General features: G+C 41.6%; 1 protein-coding gene across 1 annotated transcript in view; it reads right to left on the reverse strand.

Moving 5' to 3' along the window:
• Nucleotides 1-1,306: 1,306 nt before the first annotated feature.
• Nucleotides 1,307-17,087, reverse strand: part of glrx2 (glutaredoxin 2) — a 30,225-nt gene continuing 14,444 nt past the window's right edge. The window contains exons 2-4 of the mRNA XM_060829553.1: nucleotides 12,865-12,970; nucleotides 2,494-2,670; nucleotides 1,307-1,456 (exon numbers count right to left, since the gene is read on the reverse strand). Of these exons, the coding sequence (XP_060685536.1) occupies nucleotides 1,307-1,456; nucleotides 2,494-2,670; nucleotides 12,865-12,927 (390 nt within the window). The 5' untranslated portion in view covers nucleotides 12,928-12,970. The remainder of the gene's footprint in view (nucleotides 1,457-2,493; nucleotides 2,671-12,864; nucleotides 12,971-17,087) is intronic.

Below are 17,087 nucleotides of genomic sequence, written 5' to 3' on the forward strand. Positions count from 1 at the left end.
TCCAACTACAGCCAGACTTATTAGAGTAAGGATTATTGCCAAAGTCTAGAAAGAATCAACCCCAGTTATTTAAGAGTACGGTATTAATGACCTATACAAAACAGGTATTATGATCTGGAAACAGGTTATTCATCCAACTGCTCTATTTATAGATTGGTGCAGGTGGCACAGGATGTGAAAGTCAAAACATTGTAAAAAAATTATATAAAGGAACAAAATTTGAGATGAAATTTTGCATAAGGCAAATGTTAAGAGGTGCAGTAAAAACAAATAATATAGTAACGATCATGATACACATGCCAAGTTCCACAATTCCCTTACATGTCCATCTTATACATATACTATGCAGGTAAAACAATTCTCTTCCATGCAGCTGTTATGGTACTATGACTTTAAGAGGTGTATTTGTCATTTTCTTTGAAAGGAGAGGTTGAGACAGAAATGCTGAGCCATCCATTCCGAGCCAAAAAAGTAAACAATTTGAGAGGCCATGGGTTTATTTTTAAAGTTGTAACAATAGAAGCAGAATGAAGAGCTGCGGTCAAGCTCCTACAAGAACCAGGATTTTAGTTTAACTTTCAGTAGCTATTGGGGTTTGTAAGCTGCTAAGTCCCTCCCTGCTAGAAGAAAATGCTTGAGGTTTTTCTTGATGTTCTTTCCTCCTGGACTGGAGAAATGCATGTGAGAGAATTTATTTTATGGAGTTTGTCTTTGTCAAGTGTTTGTTTTTGGATGTTACTATATTGGAACAGTTGTTGTTTAGTAGTTAATCTATTAGTATGTTAAGATTTTCTGATAAAGTTGATATTCCAATTCTTCTTTCTTTTGTATTTTCACTATAGTGTAAGAATAAAGTATGCTTTGCTTCAAGGAAGTTTGACAAATTGAGTTGCATCAGGAGCACAACACCTTACATTTGCCTTTAAGATAAGAAAAGGTTGGGGTCGAGGCTATCTTCTTAATTTATTTTGAGGAGGTTTGATCTGATTCACAACAGTGGCATTGAGAGCAGGATGGAGGACAGGAATAAAAGTAAATATAACTAAAGTACCAAGCATAATACAAATCCAAATTAAGTGAGGTGGGGTATTTTTAATACGTTGCCTGGATTTTAAACAAAAGCATCATATGCAGAGATTAGTTAATGAATAGCACTCGGAGACTATAAACACTAAAAAGGTTTGGGGACCAGGGAAATAAAATGCTTGAAATATATTATGTAGATACAAATAATCTAGCACAATATTGAATCTTTATGATTTATTTCAAAAGTAACAAACAGTTAGAAAATTGCAAGAATTCAATATTAATGCGAATGATTAAGACAAAAACTTTCATCCCATTGGCAAGGTGGAGTACACCGTAACACTAAAGGCAGTAGTTCACCACTTGAATGGAGCTTGTGTGTGTCTGTAGCACCTCCAATGCACTTTCCATTCACAAATACTCTTGGCACCTGAGAAAGGAAAAACAGCATTTTGGAATAATACGTCAAATCTTGTATAAACTTGACTCCAATTTATTTTTTATTTCTCCTGAAGAGGTATCCTTATCAAATTATACACATAGCTAGGTAAGAGTATTATAAACAAAAGCCTTGGATATATTTATGAAATTGAGATTGTGCAACAGCAAGACTGTCATGAACAACTGAATGGATTAACTAATATCAGCTGAATGATTTTCTTCATTCAAATTATGATGTAAACTGTACATATGCAGATTTAAGCAGGTTTGGTTACCCAGTGAAGGGTTTTGTATGATAACTTTACCAGATTTGGATGCAAGTCTAAGTGATTGATTATTCAATGACTATTGTGCAATTAACATGTGACACTAAACACTACTAAAGCTACAAAAGAAATATTTTCAACTGCATCTCAAGTGAACTGAACCTCCAGATTAGGCTTTTCCTCTATTCATCAATTTTTCATAACTGACCAGGTAGCTTATGGCTTAGACATTATCTTGTTCCAATGCTTTTGTGAGTTAACTAACTATTCAACATTACTAAAGTGAAGGTTGTCGTCTTGCTGAGTTGGGTGGGCCAGTAAGTATATTGGGTAAAGTAGGTGGGTGGGTGACTGAATGGGGTCTGGAGTGGTAGTCAGGTTGGGGGCCAGCTGGGAGTAGTAATCAACACTAACATACATTCATGTCCAAAAGGTGTCTGCACAACAAGCCGAAGTGGGTGGATAGGGTTTTTGAGGCAAAATTCTCACCATTTAACCCAGGAGTGTTGATGCAAACTGTGCAGGTCATCAATCTATCCTGGCTCAGGTCGGTTAATGACATTTAATTCTATTGTGGACAATTTGATGCAATCTCCCAAGGTCTATGGAAAATAAATACATGAAAATGTGTCCTCAAATTGGGAGCTATTCAACTTGCTTCTGGTATCCTGGTTTGACTACATAGATTGCATTTTGTGTAATTACATTTAACTTGAGAAGATAGGGCTAAGATTAATGGAGTTTGGACATGGTCACTTACTGTTCTGACACCAGTCAATTCCTCAAGAATATTTTGAATATGGTCACCATCCTTGCGCTGATCCAGTTCGATTGCCTTGAAATTGGCTCCTATTTCTTCAAAGATACTCTTTGCCTTCATACAGTAAGGGCAATAGGTCTTGGAAAATATAACCACACAATTCTGTACAACTTGGTTCTGAAGAACAAACATAATTCACAAGTAAGAAACTAATTAACTGTTTACGTTTGTTCATTATTTGTTGAATCATTTTTTTTAAATCCTGGCTATATTTTACAAGATCATTGTTGTGAACATACATTCACGTAGTACTTTCTGCTTTGTCAACAATCTCAATAATGCTTCTTGTTTAGTGAACTACTGATTGAGTGTAAGTACTGTAGTTTTGTAGGAGACATCGCAGCTTTAGCACTGATCAGACTGATGAGGAACAGATCCACTGCACTGAAATATCTTTGGTTCATGCCTTTTGAGAACAACATAAGCAAGAGATATTAATATCTAACATAAAATAACATCCTGAAATGCTACAAGTTTTGGGAATAAGCACATGCTAATTCAAACACTTGGCTCAAACAATACAACGCTAATGAAAATATTGTCTAAGCTATGCATTTGATAAAAGTAGAGTATTAAAGTCTCTTTCTCTTTAACCTTTTAGCATTTGTAATGTCTAAGAAGTCACACATTTTTCACTTTAGAGATTATAAACTGAGTGGAAGTTGCATTGCCAAATCTGAAAAATCTAGTTGAGTTTTTCAACCTGAAAATAATATGTTGCATCTTATTGACCTGTGCAATATAATGTTGCTTTTCGGAACTAGTAAAACTGAACAATACTAAGATTCTTGCGAGTTAAGGAAATTCTGCCTGACAACCGCGCTCTAGTTGGTTGAGCTGGAGAGTATGAAAAAGATAGAAGTGTCAAGAGCAGTAAAGTAGAACAAAAGACATCCTGAGCTTGCACACACAAAGCATCCATCTCTCTCTCTCTCTCTCTCTCTGAGAAAAGGCAGAAAAACTGAGAAAGATTAAGGTAGAAGAACTCATACAAGGAAGACCTATACACCAAGTTATAAATCCTTTGTTTTCAGTGCTATTATTACAGTGCAGTGTGTTACAATACATAGTTTTCTGTAAACTGAAAGAACCTGGTGTGAAATGCTTTTATCCTGAGTAGCATTTAGTCAAACAAATTATTCTAATTGGGATTTTATACATTTATATATTTGTGTTGGCTTGTGAAAGAGTGGGGCATGCTTAATGGTACACTCTTCGCAGTTAAGCTGTGACAAATTAAATGGGTGAACTGACAGCACAAGTGGAAAAAAAATAGTACACAATAGCAATTAAAGAGCAATAATTCCAAAGTGATCATGGCAGGGCCCTGAAGCAGCACACGGAAGAAACAAACACTGAAGGTGACTAGGGCATAGAACATAAGTCCAGGTGGAGGACTTCACTTCCTATCATGAATACTGGCTTGGGACCACAAGTGACTGAGATGATTGAATCCAAAAGAAAATAACTGGATGACGGGATCTACAGCAGGTGTTGAGCAATGAGAGATGGAAAAGCATACTTATCCTCATCCTCGTCAAACTGCCTCTTGCAGATGCATCTCAGTAGTTTGGTAGGCGTGACCTCTGTACAGTTAAGTGGGAGACAAATTCCTATCTCAACATGCTCTGTTGTGTTGTGCAGCACCATCATTGTACTAAATGGAATAGATTTCAAACAGATCTAGCAACTCTGGACTGAGAATCCATGGGCCATCAGCAGCAGAATTGTACTCAAACATAATCTGTAATCTCATGGCACTGTTTATTTACCATTCTGCCATTAAACCAAGGAATCAACTCTGGTTCAATGAAGAGTGCAGGAGGGCATACCAGGAGCAGCATTTGGTATACCTAAATATGAAGTGTCAATCTGGTGAAGCTATAAAACAGGACTACTTGCACACCAAATAGCACAATTAGCAAATGATAGGGCGAAACAATTCCACAATCAACAGATCAGATCTAAGTTCTACAGTGCTGACACATCCAGTCATGATTGGTGGTGGACAAATAAACAACTCATTGGAGGAGATGGTGCCACAATATCCCCATCTTCAATGATGGGTTAGCCCAGCACACCAGTGTAAAAGATAAGGATAAAACATTTGCAATGACCTTTAGCCTGAAGTGTTTAGCATATGATCCTCGGACTAATAGATGTTTGTAGCACATTATGTATACACCAGTCAACAAAGATCTGACTACATTAATCCTATTTTCCAGCTTTTGGCCCATAACCCTGGAGGCTACAGCAATGCAAGTGAATACCTAAATACTGCTTAAATTTTAAAAGACTTTATGACTTAACCCCCCTTTCAGTGAACTCTTGACTCTCATCACCCTCTGACTGACAAACTTCTCCTCACTCAATTTCTTTCAACCTTCTCCCTCTTATCTTGAACCTATGCCCCCTAGTTATTGAGTCCTGTATCAATGAAAACAGTGCCTTTTGATCCAGAGAAAGAGAGCTTGGCTGTTGCATACATTCAAAGCTGAGTTGGACAGATTTTTGAGGACGAAGGAGTCAAAGATTATACAGGCAGGCATTAAGATGGTGGAGAGGCCACAATCCATTTGTCATGATTTTCTTGATTAATGAGACAAGCTTAAATATGCCAATTAGCCTACGCTTGCCCCATTTATTATGATCCTATTTACTGTAATATGATACATAAATTGGTTCCACCACTTTCTAAATCAGCAAATGTTATTTATTTTTCTCCTTTTGAAATACTGATATTTTGCAATCAAAATTTTTTTTCTCATGGGCACTGATATCCACGGGTACCATAATCAAACAGTAGTGTTTTTTGGAATAGGCGATGAAATGATTATTGCCTTGCCACTTGAATATGGATGATGTTACAGCTTAGCCTGTTAGTGTTCTTGTCTAATGTCCCTGCTTGAGCACCAAAAAGCAGAAATCATTGAATAATTGAAGATCTGAATGACTTCTGTCCTTTCCTAACCCAGGGATATTATGGAGAATGAAAACACTCATTTTCCTTAAAACAGAATTGCAAACAATTGATGTTTGAAGTAATAATCCAACAGTCATCAGCCTATCTACATCTGAGTAACATGATGTGCACTGACATTTGCAATCTCAAATGAAAACTGATGTCAGTTTAAAAACAGGCCTAATATTAAAAAAAAACCTAGAAAATCAAAACAATATTGATCATATTAAGAATCATACCAAGGAGTCATTCAAGACAGTGATGTGGTTAAGAGTATTGAGGTTCAGGGAAAGTGAAACAGATAAAACTTGACCCTACAATGATTACCAAGTGAGAATTAATATTTGCTATGGGATACTTTACTCACTTTGTCTGTTATTGATTACCAATAAAGACTATTTTTGTAACCATGATGCTTTATCCCTCCTCAACATTTATGTAGCATTTGACAAGGTCATGACCAGCCTGTTAACAAGGTTTAGGCAAGTCATACGATAGGATTTGTTTCTTTATGAAGTCAATATGCCATTAAAAATCCAGTCACATGTCACTCAGCAGGGCTAACTTTTCTAATACTTTTTACAGGGAGTGCATGTGGAAGCCACTTCATTTTAATGATTTCTCAGGAGATCGCTCTCTGATGAATTGGAAAAGCAGGTACTATAGAATCATTGATAGCAAATTCTAGATTTTCGCATCATCGAGTCTGTGCACCTCTAGAACATGCTGTCATTTTCAGTGTAATAATGGCAATGAATACATAACATTTTGTTGCCAATCTTATCACAAAATCTGAACCACATTGATCACAGTGGAGGCATAGGCCAAATATGAGATATCTTGGTAAAAATTAACCCAACAAAATTGGTCTTATGTGTATAAACATAGAATACAGGAACAGGAGTAGGCTATCATGGCTGATCATTCAACTCAGTATACCGCTCCCACTTTCACCCCATACTCTTTGATCCCTCCAGTCCTAAGAACTATATGAAAACACTCAATATTTTGGCTTAACTGCTGTCTGAGTGAAGGAAGTTGCTCTCAGCTCAATCCTAAAAGGTCTAACTTGTATCCTTAAGTTGTGTCGCCTGGTTCTGAACTCACCAGTCATCGGGAACACCCTACATGCATTTATGCTGTCTCAATCTATTAAAATCATATAGGTTTCTGTAAGATCCCTCCTCATTCCTCTAAACTCCAGTTAATGTAATCCATACCAATCCAGTTTTGTTTCATTTGTAGTCCTTCCACCCCACAAATCAGTCTTGTAAATCTATCTTGCATTCTCTCCATAGCCAGAACATCCTTTCTCAGGACAGGAGATCAAACCACACACTGTAATCTAGGTATGGTCTCATCAATGCTCTGTACAATTGCAGCAAGATATTCCTACTCCTGTACTCAGCTTTTTCCTGTGAAGGCCAACATACCTTTTGCCTTCTTCAATGCCTGTCGCAACTCCATTCTTTGATGACTGGTGTACAAAGATAGCCAGTTTTCATTGAATCTCCCCCTTTCCCAATCTATAGCCATTAAAATAATAACCTGCCTTCCTGCTTTTGCTTCCAAAATGGATAACTTCATATTTATCCACATTATATTTTATCTGTTATGCATTTGCGTATTCACTCAACTTATCCAAATTACACTAAAGTATCTTCCTCATGGTTCATTCTCCCACCCAGCTTTGTGCCATCTGCAACTTAGAGTCAGACAGCATGGAAACAGCTCCTTCAGTCTAATTCATCCATGCCAAATATGTTTGCTAAACTAAACTAATCCTACCTGCCTGCATGTGGCCTGTATCTCTTTGTATCCTCATCTAAATCATTAATATAATGTGAATGGCTTGAAAAGAAGCACTGATCATGCAGTACCGTAGGAGTCACCACTTTGAATGCACTTAATGACTTAATCTCGACAGTGCTCTGCAGTAAAGAATTCCATAATTCACTTCCTTAGAGAAAATAATTCCTCCTTATCCTTGTCTTAAATGGGTGACACTTTATTCTGAGATTACATCATCTCTAACCTGTCAAACTGCCTAAGAATCATATATGTTTTTCTCATTCTTCTAAACTCTGAAGAGTATAAGCCCAACTGACTCAATCTCTCATAAAAATCACTCCATACCCAAGATCAACCTAGTGGACTTTTTCCGGACTGCTTTCAATGCCAGTATACTTTGCTTAGATAAAGGAACCAAAGTGCCCTCAGCCATAGCCTCAAATTCCATCCTTTTTGACATTCCTTTCTCCCTGCGATCCTCAAAACAAGAGCTTTTCGTTCAGCCACATAGAAACTGCTTTCGCTTCCATTTACTTTCCACTCACTTTGAATGAGTCTTCAAAATCCATTCACTCAAACAAGCTTTTGGTCATGCTTCCAGATACCCTTCATTTTTATTTTGACATCCACAAAACTTAATATCTGTGAACAGCCATAAGAGTTTAAACTGTGTTGCTGGAAAAGTGCAGCAGGTCAGGCAGCATCCAAGGAGCAGGAGAATCGACGTTTCGGGCATGAGCCCTTCTTCAGGAGTGAGTGATTCCTGAAGAAGGGCTCATGCCTGAAACGTTGATTTCCCTGCTCCTTGGATGCTGCCTGACCTGCTGCACTATTTCAGCAACACAGTTTTAGCTCTGATCTCCAGCATCTGCAGTCCTCACTATCTCCTAGCCATAAGAGTTTGTCTACCTCAAAGGTAACATCAATGCAACTTATATTTGGCTATGCTATCACATAGTGTCAAAGAGATGTACAGCATGGAAACAGAACCTTCAGTCCAACCCGTCCATGCCAACCAGATATCCCAACCCAATCTAGTCCCACCTGCCAGCACCTGGCCCGTATCCCTCCAAACTCTTCCTGTTCAGAGACCCATTCAAATGCCTCTTGAATATTGCAATTGTACCAGCCTCCACCACATCCTCTGGCAGCTCATTCCAAACTTGTACCACCCTGGCTGTGAAAAAGTTGCCCTGTGGGTCTCTTTTATATCTTTTCCCTCTCACCCTAAACCTATGCCCTCTAGTTCTGGACTCCCCAACCCCAGGGAAAAGACTTTGTCTATTTATCCTATCCATGCCCCTCATAATTTTGTAACCCTCTATAAGGTCACCCCTCAGCCTCCGACGCTCCAGGGAAAACAGCCCCAGCCTGTTCAGCCTCTCCGTATAGCTCAAATCCTCCAACCCTGGCAACATTTTTGTAAATCTTTTCTGAACCCTTTCAAGTTTCACAACATCTTTCCGATAGGAAGGAGATCAGAATTGCACGCAATACTCCAATGTCTAACCAATGTCCTGAACAGCCGCAACATGACCTCCCAACTCCTGTACTCAATACTCTGACTAATAATGGAAAGCATACCAAACACCTTCTTCACTATCCTATCTACCTGCAACTCCACTTTTAAGGAGCTATGAACCTGCACTCCAAGGTCTCTTTGTTCAGCAACACTCCCTAGGACCTTACCATTAAATGTACAAGTCCTGCTAAGATTTGCTTTCCCAAAATGCAACATCTCGCATTTATCTGAATTAAATTCCATCTGCCACATCTCAGCCTATTGGCCCATCAGGTCCAGATTCTGTTGTAATCTGAGATAACCCTCTTCGCTGTCCACTACACCTCCAATTTTGGTGCCATCTGCAAACTTACTAACTGTACCTCTTATGCTCGCATCCAAATCATTTATGTAAATGACAAAAAGTAGAGGACCCTGCACCTATCCTTGTGGCACTCCACTGGTCTCAGGCTTCCAATCTAAAAAATAATCCTCCACCACCACCCTCTGTCTTCTACCTTTCAGCCAGTTCTGTATCCAAATGGCTAGTTCTCCCTACATTCCATGAGATCTAACCTTGCTAATCAGTCTCCCATGGGGAAGCATGTCGAACACCTTACTGAAGTCCATATAGATCACATCTACTGCTCTGCCCTCATCAATCTTCTTTGTTACTTCTTCAAAACACCCAATCAAGTTTGTGAGACATGATTTCCCACGCACAAAGCCATGTTGATTCTCCCTAATCAGTCCTTGCCTTTCCAAATACATGTACATCCTGTCCCTCAGGATTTCCTCCAACAACTTGCCTACAACTGAGGTCAGGCTCACTGGACCATATTTCCCTGGCTTGTCCTTACCGCCCTTCTTAAACAGTGGCACGTTTGCCAACCTCCAGTCTTCTGGCACCTCACCTGTTACTATTGATGATACAATTATCTTAGCAAGAGGCCCAGCAATCACTTCTCTAGCTTCCCACAGAGGTCTAGGGTACACCTGATCAGGGTATTTATCCACCTTTAACTAATTCAAGACATCCAGCATTTCCTCCTCTGTAATCTGGACATTTTGCAAGATGTCACCATCTATTTCCCTACAGTCTATATCTTCCATATCCTTTTCCACAATAAATACTGATGCAAAATATTCACTTAGTATCTCCCTCATTTTCTGCAGCTCGATACAAAGGCTGCCTTGTTGATCTGTGAAGGGCCCTATTCTCTCCCTAGTTACCTTTTGTCCTTAATGTATTTTAAAAATCCTGGATTCTCCTTAATTCTATTTGCCAAAACTAACTCATGTCCCCTATTTGCCCTCCTGATTTCCCTCTTAAGTATACTCCTACTTCCTTTATACTCTTCTAAGGATTCACTCAATCCCTCCTGTCTGTACCTTACGGATGCTTCCTTCTTTTACTTAACCAAACCCTCAATTTCTTTAGTCCAGCATTCCCTATACCTACCAGCCTTTCCTTTCACCCTGACAGGAATATACTTTCTCTGGATTCTCATTATCTCATTTCTGAAGGCTTCCCATTTTCCAGCCGTTCCTTTACCTGCGAAGATCTGCCTCCAATCAGCTTTCAAAAGTTCTTGCCTAATACTGTCAAAATTAGCTTTTCTACCATTAAGAACTTCAACTTTTAGATCTGGTCTATCCTTTTCCATCACTATTTTAAAACAAATAGAATTATGGTTACTGGCCCCAAAGTGCTCCCCCGCTGACACCTCAGTCACCTGCCCTGCGTTATTTCCCAAGAGTAGGTCAAGTTTTGCACCTTCTCTCGTAGGTACATCCACATACTGAATCAGAAAATTGTCTTGTACACACTTAAGAAATTCCTCTCCATCTAAACCTTGTTCACTATGGCAGTCCCAGTCTACGTTTGGAAAATTGACGTCCCCTACCGTAACCACTCTATTATTCTTAAAGATAGCTGAGATCTCCTTACAGGTTTGTTTCTCAATTTCCCTCTGACTATTGGGGAGTCTATAATACAATTCCAATAAGGTGATCATCCCTTTCTTATTTCTCAGTTCCACCCAAATAACTTCCCTGCATGTAGTTCCGGGAATATCCTCCCTCAGCACAGCTGTAATGCTACCCCTTATCAAAAATGAAACTCCTCTTCCTCTCTTGCCTCCCTTTCTATCCTTCCTGTAGCGTTTGTATCCTGAAATTAAGCTGCCATCCCTGAGCCATGTTTCTGTAATTGCTATGATATCTCAGTTCCACGTTCTGAACAATCTGCCTTTCCTGTTCGTCCCCTTGCATTGAAATCAATGCAGTTTAATTGATTAGTCCTACCTTGTCCCTGCCTGCCCTGACTGTTTGACTCACTTCTGTTCTCAACTGTTCCAGTCTCAGATTGATCTCTTTCCTCACTATCTCCCTGGGTCCCATCCCCCCACCTTACTAGTTTAAATCCTCCCGAGCAGCTCTAGCAAATTTCCCTTCCAATTTAGGTACAATCCATCCTTCTTGTACAGGTCACTTCTACCCAATGATAATATATTAATTCAATTTTAAAGTCAATGTCATGTTATAGCTTTACAGTTTAGATAGAAAATGCTGTGACAGTCTTTGAAAGCCCTCTCATGTTGGACCAGTGTACACTTCTGTCAGATATGTGAGAAACTTTATCCCAAATGCAGCAAAACAACGATGCCTTTCACCAAGTTAATAGTCCACCAGCTACAATGTTTGTTTCAGTTTATGGCCCTGACAGCAGCCTGCAGATCAGAGAGCACAGCTTTTAGGGGTCCTGGAAATGAACATCTTCAAAAACCACTACCTCTGTTCAGACCTTCTTTATACAGGTACATTTCAGAAGGTGTGGGCTGATTGCTTCTTCCCTATCACTGTTACCTCAAAGTCAGTAGGCAAAGAGGATGAGATGACCACATGGAGGAAGAAAGATCTGACAGAGAAAGTCATTCTCACCACCAGTCAAGAGGCATCTTGATGCTTGTTTCCACACCTCCTTCTGGAATGTGCCTATGCAGAGGAAGTCTGGAGAGGAATGCAGTGGTGTTTGTTGAGGTTCGTCCCGAGCAGCGCCGTGACGCGGGACTCTGTGCTCTACGGCCTGTTCCCCGGGACGCACACCGAGACGAACATCAACTGCACCTGGAGGATCATCAACTCGGTGAAGGACGCTCTCTGGGCGGTCCAAAACCTGTTGATCTTCCAGCTGAAGGAGTTGACCCCTACTGAGTGTTGCAGACTGGCACTTTCCAAGATCCAGGACCACGTGTTGAGGGATGCGATGAAGCTTGGGACAGCTGCCGCCAAGGTGCGGTGGGGAAAGACCACCGTGTAACATCTGCCTGCCTAAGAAGAACAGGAGGCCCATGCAGTCTTTTGGGGTCTGCTGACGCCTCAGCTAAAAAATGTAATTGTACAGACCTGTAAATAGGAATGATTATTCTGTTTTGGTATGCAAAAATGTGCAATATCTACATATGTATGGCGTGTCCAGTTGTATAGATCAAAGTATTTATGAATAAAATATATTTTTGAATTAAAAAAATCTTGGTTCTTGTTTGAAAGTTGTGGCAATGAAGCATTCTGCTAAACAAGGTTAACTGACTACTAAGAGATCGGGTCCTCCATCTGCAGTATCTAGGGACCTATCACTCAGTCTGATGAATGTCTGCTCGAAGATGCTTTCCCGCAAAAGATTTTCTACCAGGGACTAATCCAATGTAGGTAAAAACAATGACTGCAGATGCGGGAAACCAGATTCTGGATCAGTGGTGCTGGAAGAGCACAGCAGTTCAGGCAGCATCCAACCAGCAGCGAAATGCTGCTGGTTGGATGCTGCCTGAACTGCTGTGCTCTTCCAGCACCACTGATCCAGAAACTAATCCAATGTAGCCATTTCACCAATGACTCTGCAGCCAACAGAGGTGCAACCATTATTTTCAAGACCTTCGGAATGGGAATTTCGAATGCGAATTAATGAAACAGTCGATTGGGCTGAACATCAACAGCTAATGAAAGAGTACGGAGGACAAAACCGATGTATAGACGAACACAACCAGAGGAAACTTACGCGAATAAAATGCAAAGCAGCCTGGCGTTTTTCTTCTGGTAATTTGGTAAAAAGCTGTCCCATCTTCACAAAAGGAAGCAGACGTGCACTGCTGTGCTTGCTAAAACTGATTGAACAAGTTATTCAGGCATAACAGGAATAGATGAAATTATAAAGCTTTAGATATAGTTGTACGTTTTAAAAAATATTCATCAGCAAAGTAAATGGGCGTTTTATTACGGTTTCGCGACTCGACTGATTAGTTTTGATGTCCAAGCCTAATGGGTATCTGCTATGCACAATTTCCACGTCACTGTCCTGCAACATCAAGTTTTTTTTTCATGTGCTGAATATTTCCAGCATTCCCCATTTTAAAACTGAAGTTCCCGTGTTAAACAAGGTTAGGAATATCTACTGGATTTGAACCGAAAACGCTTCTCGGAAGGTTTGCACTGCCAAGGTGCACGGGGGGGAGTTTGCGGAAAAGTTTCTTCCCTTCGCCCCATGTGATCTTGAGAGCAATCGCAGGGAAATCCGACGATCAGAGGCGATAAACGTCGAGCTCAATGAGCCCGAGTGAAATAGCGGCGCAGAGTCTGAAACATGCCCTCACCGCAAACCTCCGGGGCAGCGGGCAGTGTTTACAGCAGCACGAGCCATTGTGTGCATCACCCTCTTGTTGCTACCTTCAGTTCCAAGGCGCCGTCACAATAAGGGGCACTGCTGCGTCAGCAGCATTCTAAAATTCCGAGACTCTTGTTGAACAGTGGTAGTGTCTCTACCTCTGAACCAGGACACCCTGGTTGTCAAGTCCTTCCTACTCCAGAGGGACATTAATATTTTATTGCAAAAATACATTTTATCATGAACAAACTTTATAAGTACAGCAGTTCTGTAAAGTCTTTGTAGAGAAAATACAAACCACTCATCAGAATTTGACATTCCTCCGAACTTTCCTGCAGTTACAAAACAAAGATGTGTTCTACTTACACAGGAACTATTTACATTAATGTTGAGGCACCAAGAGTTTGAAAACTGAATAGAACCTCATTATACTTTAGCAGAACGACCTTAGATGGTGATCTTTCTCCACTGCATCTTTGCAGCAGCTACCCCACGCATTAGGTTGTCCTTGAGCACATAGTCCTGGACTCTGAAATGTGCCTCTTCAACCCTCAGTCAATGTCAACCCTTTACACTGGAAGACCAACAAGTTTGGAGCAAACCAAAGAGCATCTTTCATCCAGTTGATGGTCCCAGAACCTGCGCCACTGCAGTCACCCGGGCCATCTTCCAGTTTATATGGAGTTCAAAGATGAACCGGGTCCGAAGGGACTCGCTATACAAAGATCTGGGCAACGGGGGATAAAATACACCCAATGCCATCCTCACCCTGATGGCCACCTTTGTGTGTGGCTGCATCAAGCTGTGCGTGGATCCCCGGTACGCAAACACCAAGTGTCACTACGTACTTAAGTTCTACCTGTCCCCGGTGTTGCGAAGGATGGGCCTGGCCTCGCTGCCACGGAACGCTCCGAGTAGTTGGACCGTTCCATATCACCTGTCCTTCGTGGAGAAGTTTATGAAGAAAAACACCTTTGGCCACAAGTCCATCAGGAAGTGGTCAGCACGTAGTGTCCTCGAGACCCTTCGGGAAAAGGAGAGGGCGGATCCTATCGAGCGGTTCCCTGAGCAGACTGTCAAAGCCATTTGGCAGGATGCCTCATCGCCAGAACTGTCCAACAAGCACCAAGACATGGCTTGGCTGGTGGTGAGAAGGGCTCTGCCTGTGAGATCCTTTATGCACGCCCGGACTCTCAGCCGCACCGCACGCTGCCCTCGAATTGGCTGCGGGGGGTGGGGGGGAAGAGACTGTCACACACCTCCTTCTGGAATGTGCCTATGCAGAGGAAGTCTGGAGAGGAATGCAGTGGTGTTTGTCGAGGTTCGTCCCGAGCAGTGCCATGATGAGGGACTCCGTGCTCCGTTCCCTGGGACGCACACTGAGACGAACATCAACTATGCCTGGAGGATCATCAATTCGGTGAAGGACGCCCTCCTGGCTGTCCGAAACCTGTTGATCTTCCAGGTGAAGGAATTGACCCCGACTGAGTGTTGCAGACTGGCACATTCCAAGGTCCAGGACTATGTGTTGAGGGACACGCTGAAGCTTGGGGCAGCTGCCACCAAGGCACGGTGGGGAAAGACCAACGTTTAAAATCTGCCTGCCTAAAGAAGAACAGGGGGCCCATGCTGTCATTTTGGGCTCTGCTGACGCCTCAACTAAATATATGGGCATATGAGGGAGAAATGCCCAGACCTGTAAATAACAAGGATAATTTCTGATCTGTGTATGTAAATGTTGACATATGTATGGCTTGACCAAATGTACAGACCATCAAATTATTTTATGATTATTTTACGAATAAAGTATATTTTTGAAATAAAAAAAAGATGGTCCTCAAGGTGCAGTGCCTGGGAACAGACTGTGCAGCACAGAGTCATCTGTCACAGAGCTGACAAACCTCAACAAAACCTCCATCTCTCTCCAGACATTTTTTTTGCAAAGGCACACTCCAGAAGAAGATGTATGACAGTCTCTGGTAGGCGCTTTGAGGGAAGTTTGAGGGAATTCCTGATGAAGAGCTTATGCCTGAAACATTGATTCTCCTGTTCCTCGGATGCTGCCTGACCGGCTGTGCTTTCCCAGCAACACACTCTAGACTCTGATCTCCAGGATCTGCAGTCCTCACTTTCTCCTATATTCCCAGCACCTTCAGATAATCTGACTTGTTGATGAAGGGGATAAAAGATTGTTTGGCCCAGTTCCCAATGAACATAGCCTCATTCTTGCTGCAATTTACCTTAGCTCCTGAGGCTGGTTTGAACTAAACACAGATGCTCAGAAGTCTGCGCACTAACAGCGGATCTGAGCAGAAAATGGTGACATCATCCACATACAAGGAGGCTTTGACCAGCAGCCTCCACTGTCTTGAATAGTCACCCCGTTCATAGAGTCATGGAGATGTACAGCAAGGAAACAGACCCTTCGGTTCAACCTGTCCATGCAGACCAGATATCCCAACCCAATCTAGTCCCACCTGCCAGCACCCGGCCCATATCCCTCCAAACCCTTCCTATTCATATACCCATCCAAATGCCTCTTAAATGTTGCAATTGTACCAGCCTCCACCACATCCTCTGGCAGCTCATTCCATACACGTACCACCCTCTGCGTGAAAATGCTGCCCAGAGATCCCTTTTATATCTTTGCCCTCACACCCTAAACCTATGCCCTCTAGTTCTGGACTTCCTGATCCCAGGGAAAAGACTTTGTCTATTTATCATATCCATGCCCCTCATAATTTTGTAACCCTCTATAAGGTCACCCCTCAGCCTCCGATGCTCCAGGGAAAACAGCGCCAGCCTGTTCAGCCTCTCCCTGTAGCTCAGATCCTCCAACCCTGGCAACATCCTTGTAAATCTTTTCTGAACCCTTTCAACTTTCACAACATCTTTCCGATAGGAAGGAGACCAGAATTGCACGCAAATTTCCAACAGTGGCCTAACCAATGTCCTGTACAGCTGCAACATGACCTCCCAATTCCTATACTAAATGCTCTGACCAATAAAGGAAAGCATACCAAACACCTTCTTCACTATCCTATCTACCTGCGACTCCTCTTTCAAGGAGCTATGAATCTGCACTCCAAGGTCTCTTTGTTCAGCAACACTCCCTAGGACCTTACCATTAAGTGTGTAAGTCCTGCTAAGATTTGCTTTCCCAAAATGCAGCACCTCGCATTTATCTGAATTAAACTCCATCTTCCAGTTCTCAGCCTATTGGCTCATCTGGTCCAGATCCTGTTGTAATCTGAGGTAACCCTCTTCGCTGTCCACTACACTTCCAATTTTGGTATCATCTGCAAACTTACTAACTGTACCTGTTATGCTCGCATCCAAATCATTTATGTAACTGACAAAAGTAGAGGGCCCTGCACCTATCCTTGTGGCACTCCACTGGTCACAGACCTCCAGTCTGAAAAACAGCCCTCCACCACCACCCTCTGTCTTCTACCTTTGAGCCAATTCTGTATTCAAATGGCTAGTTTTCCCTGTATTTCATGAGATCTAACCTTGCTAATCAGTCTTCCATGGGGAACCTTGTTGAACACCTTACTGAAGTTCATATAGATCACATTTACTGCTCTGCCCTCATCAATCTTCTTTGTTACTTCTTCAAA

The sequence above is a fragment of the Hemiscyllium ocellatum genome, chromosome 9, assembly GCF_020745735.1.
Source record: "Hemiscyllium ocellatum isolate sHemOce1 chromosome 9, sHemOce1.pat.X.cur, whole genome shotgun sequence".
In the NCBI taxonomy this organism is placed as follows: Eukaryota; Metazoa; Chordata; class Chondrichthyes; order Orectolobiformes; family Hemiscylliidae; genus Hemiscyllium; species Hemiscyllium ocellatum.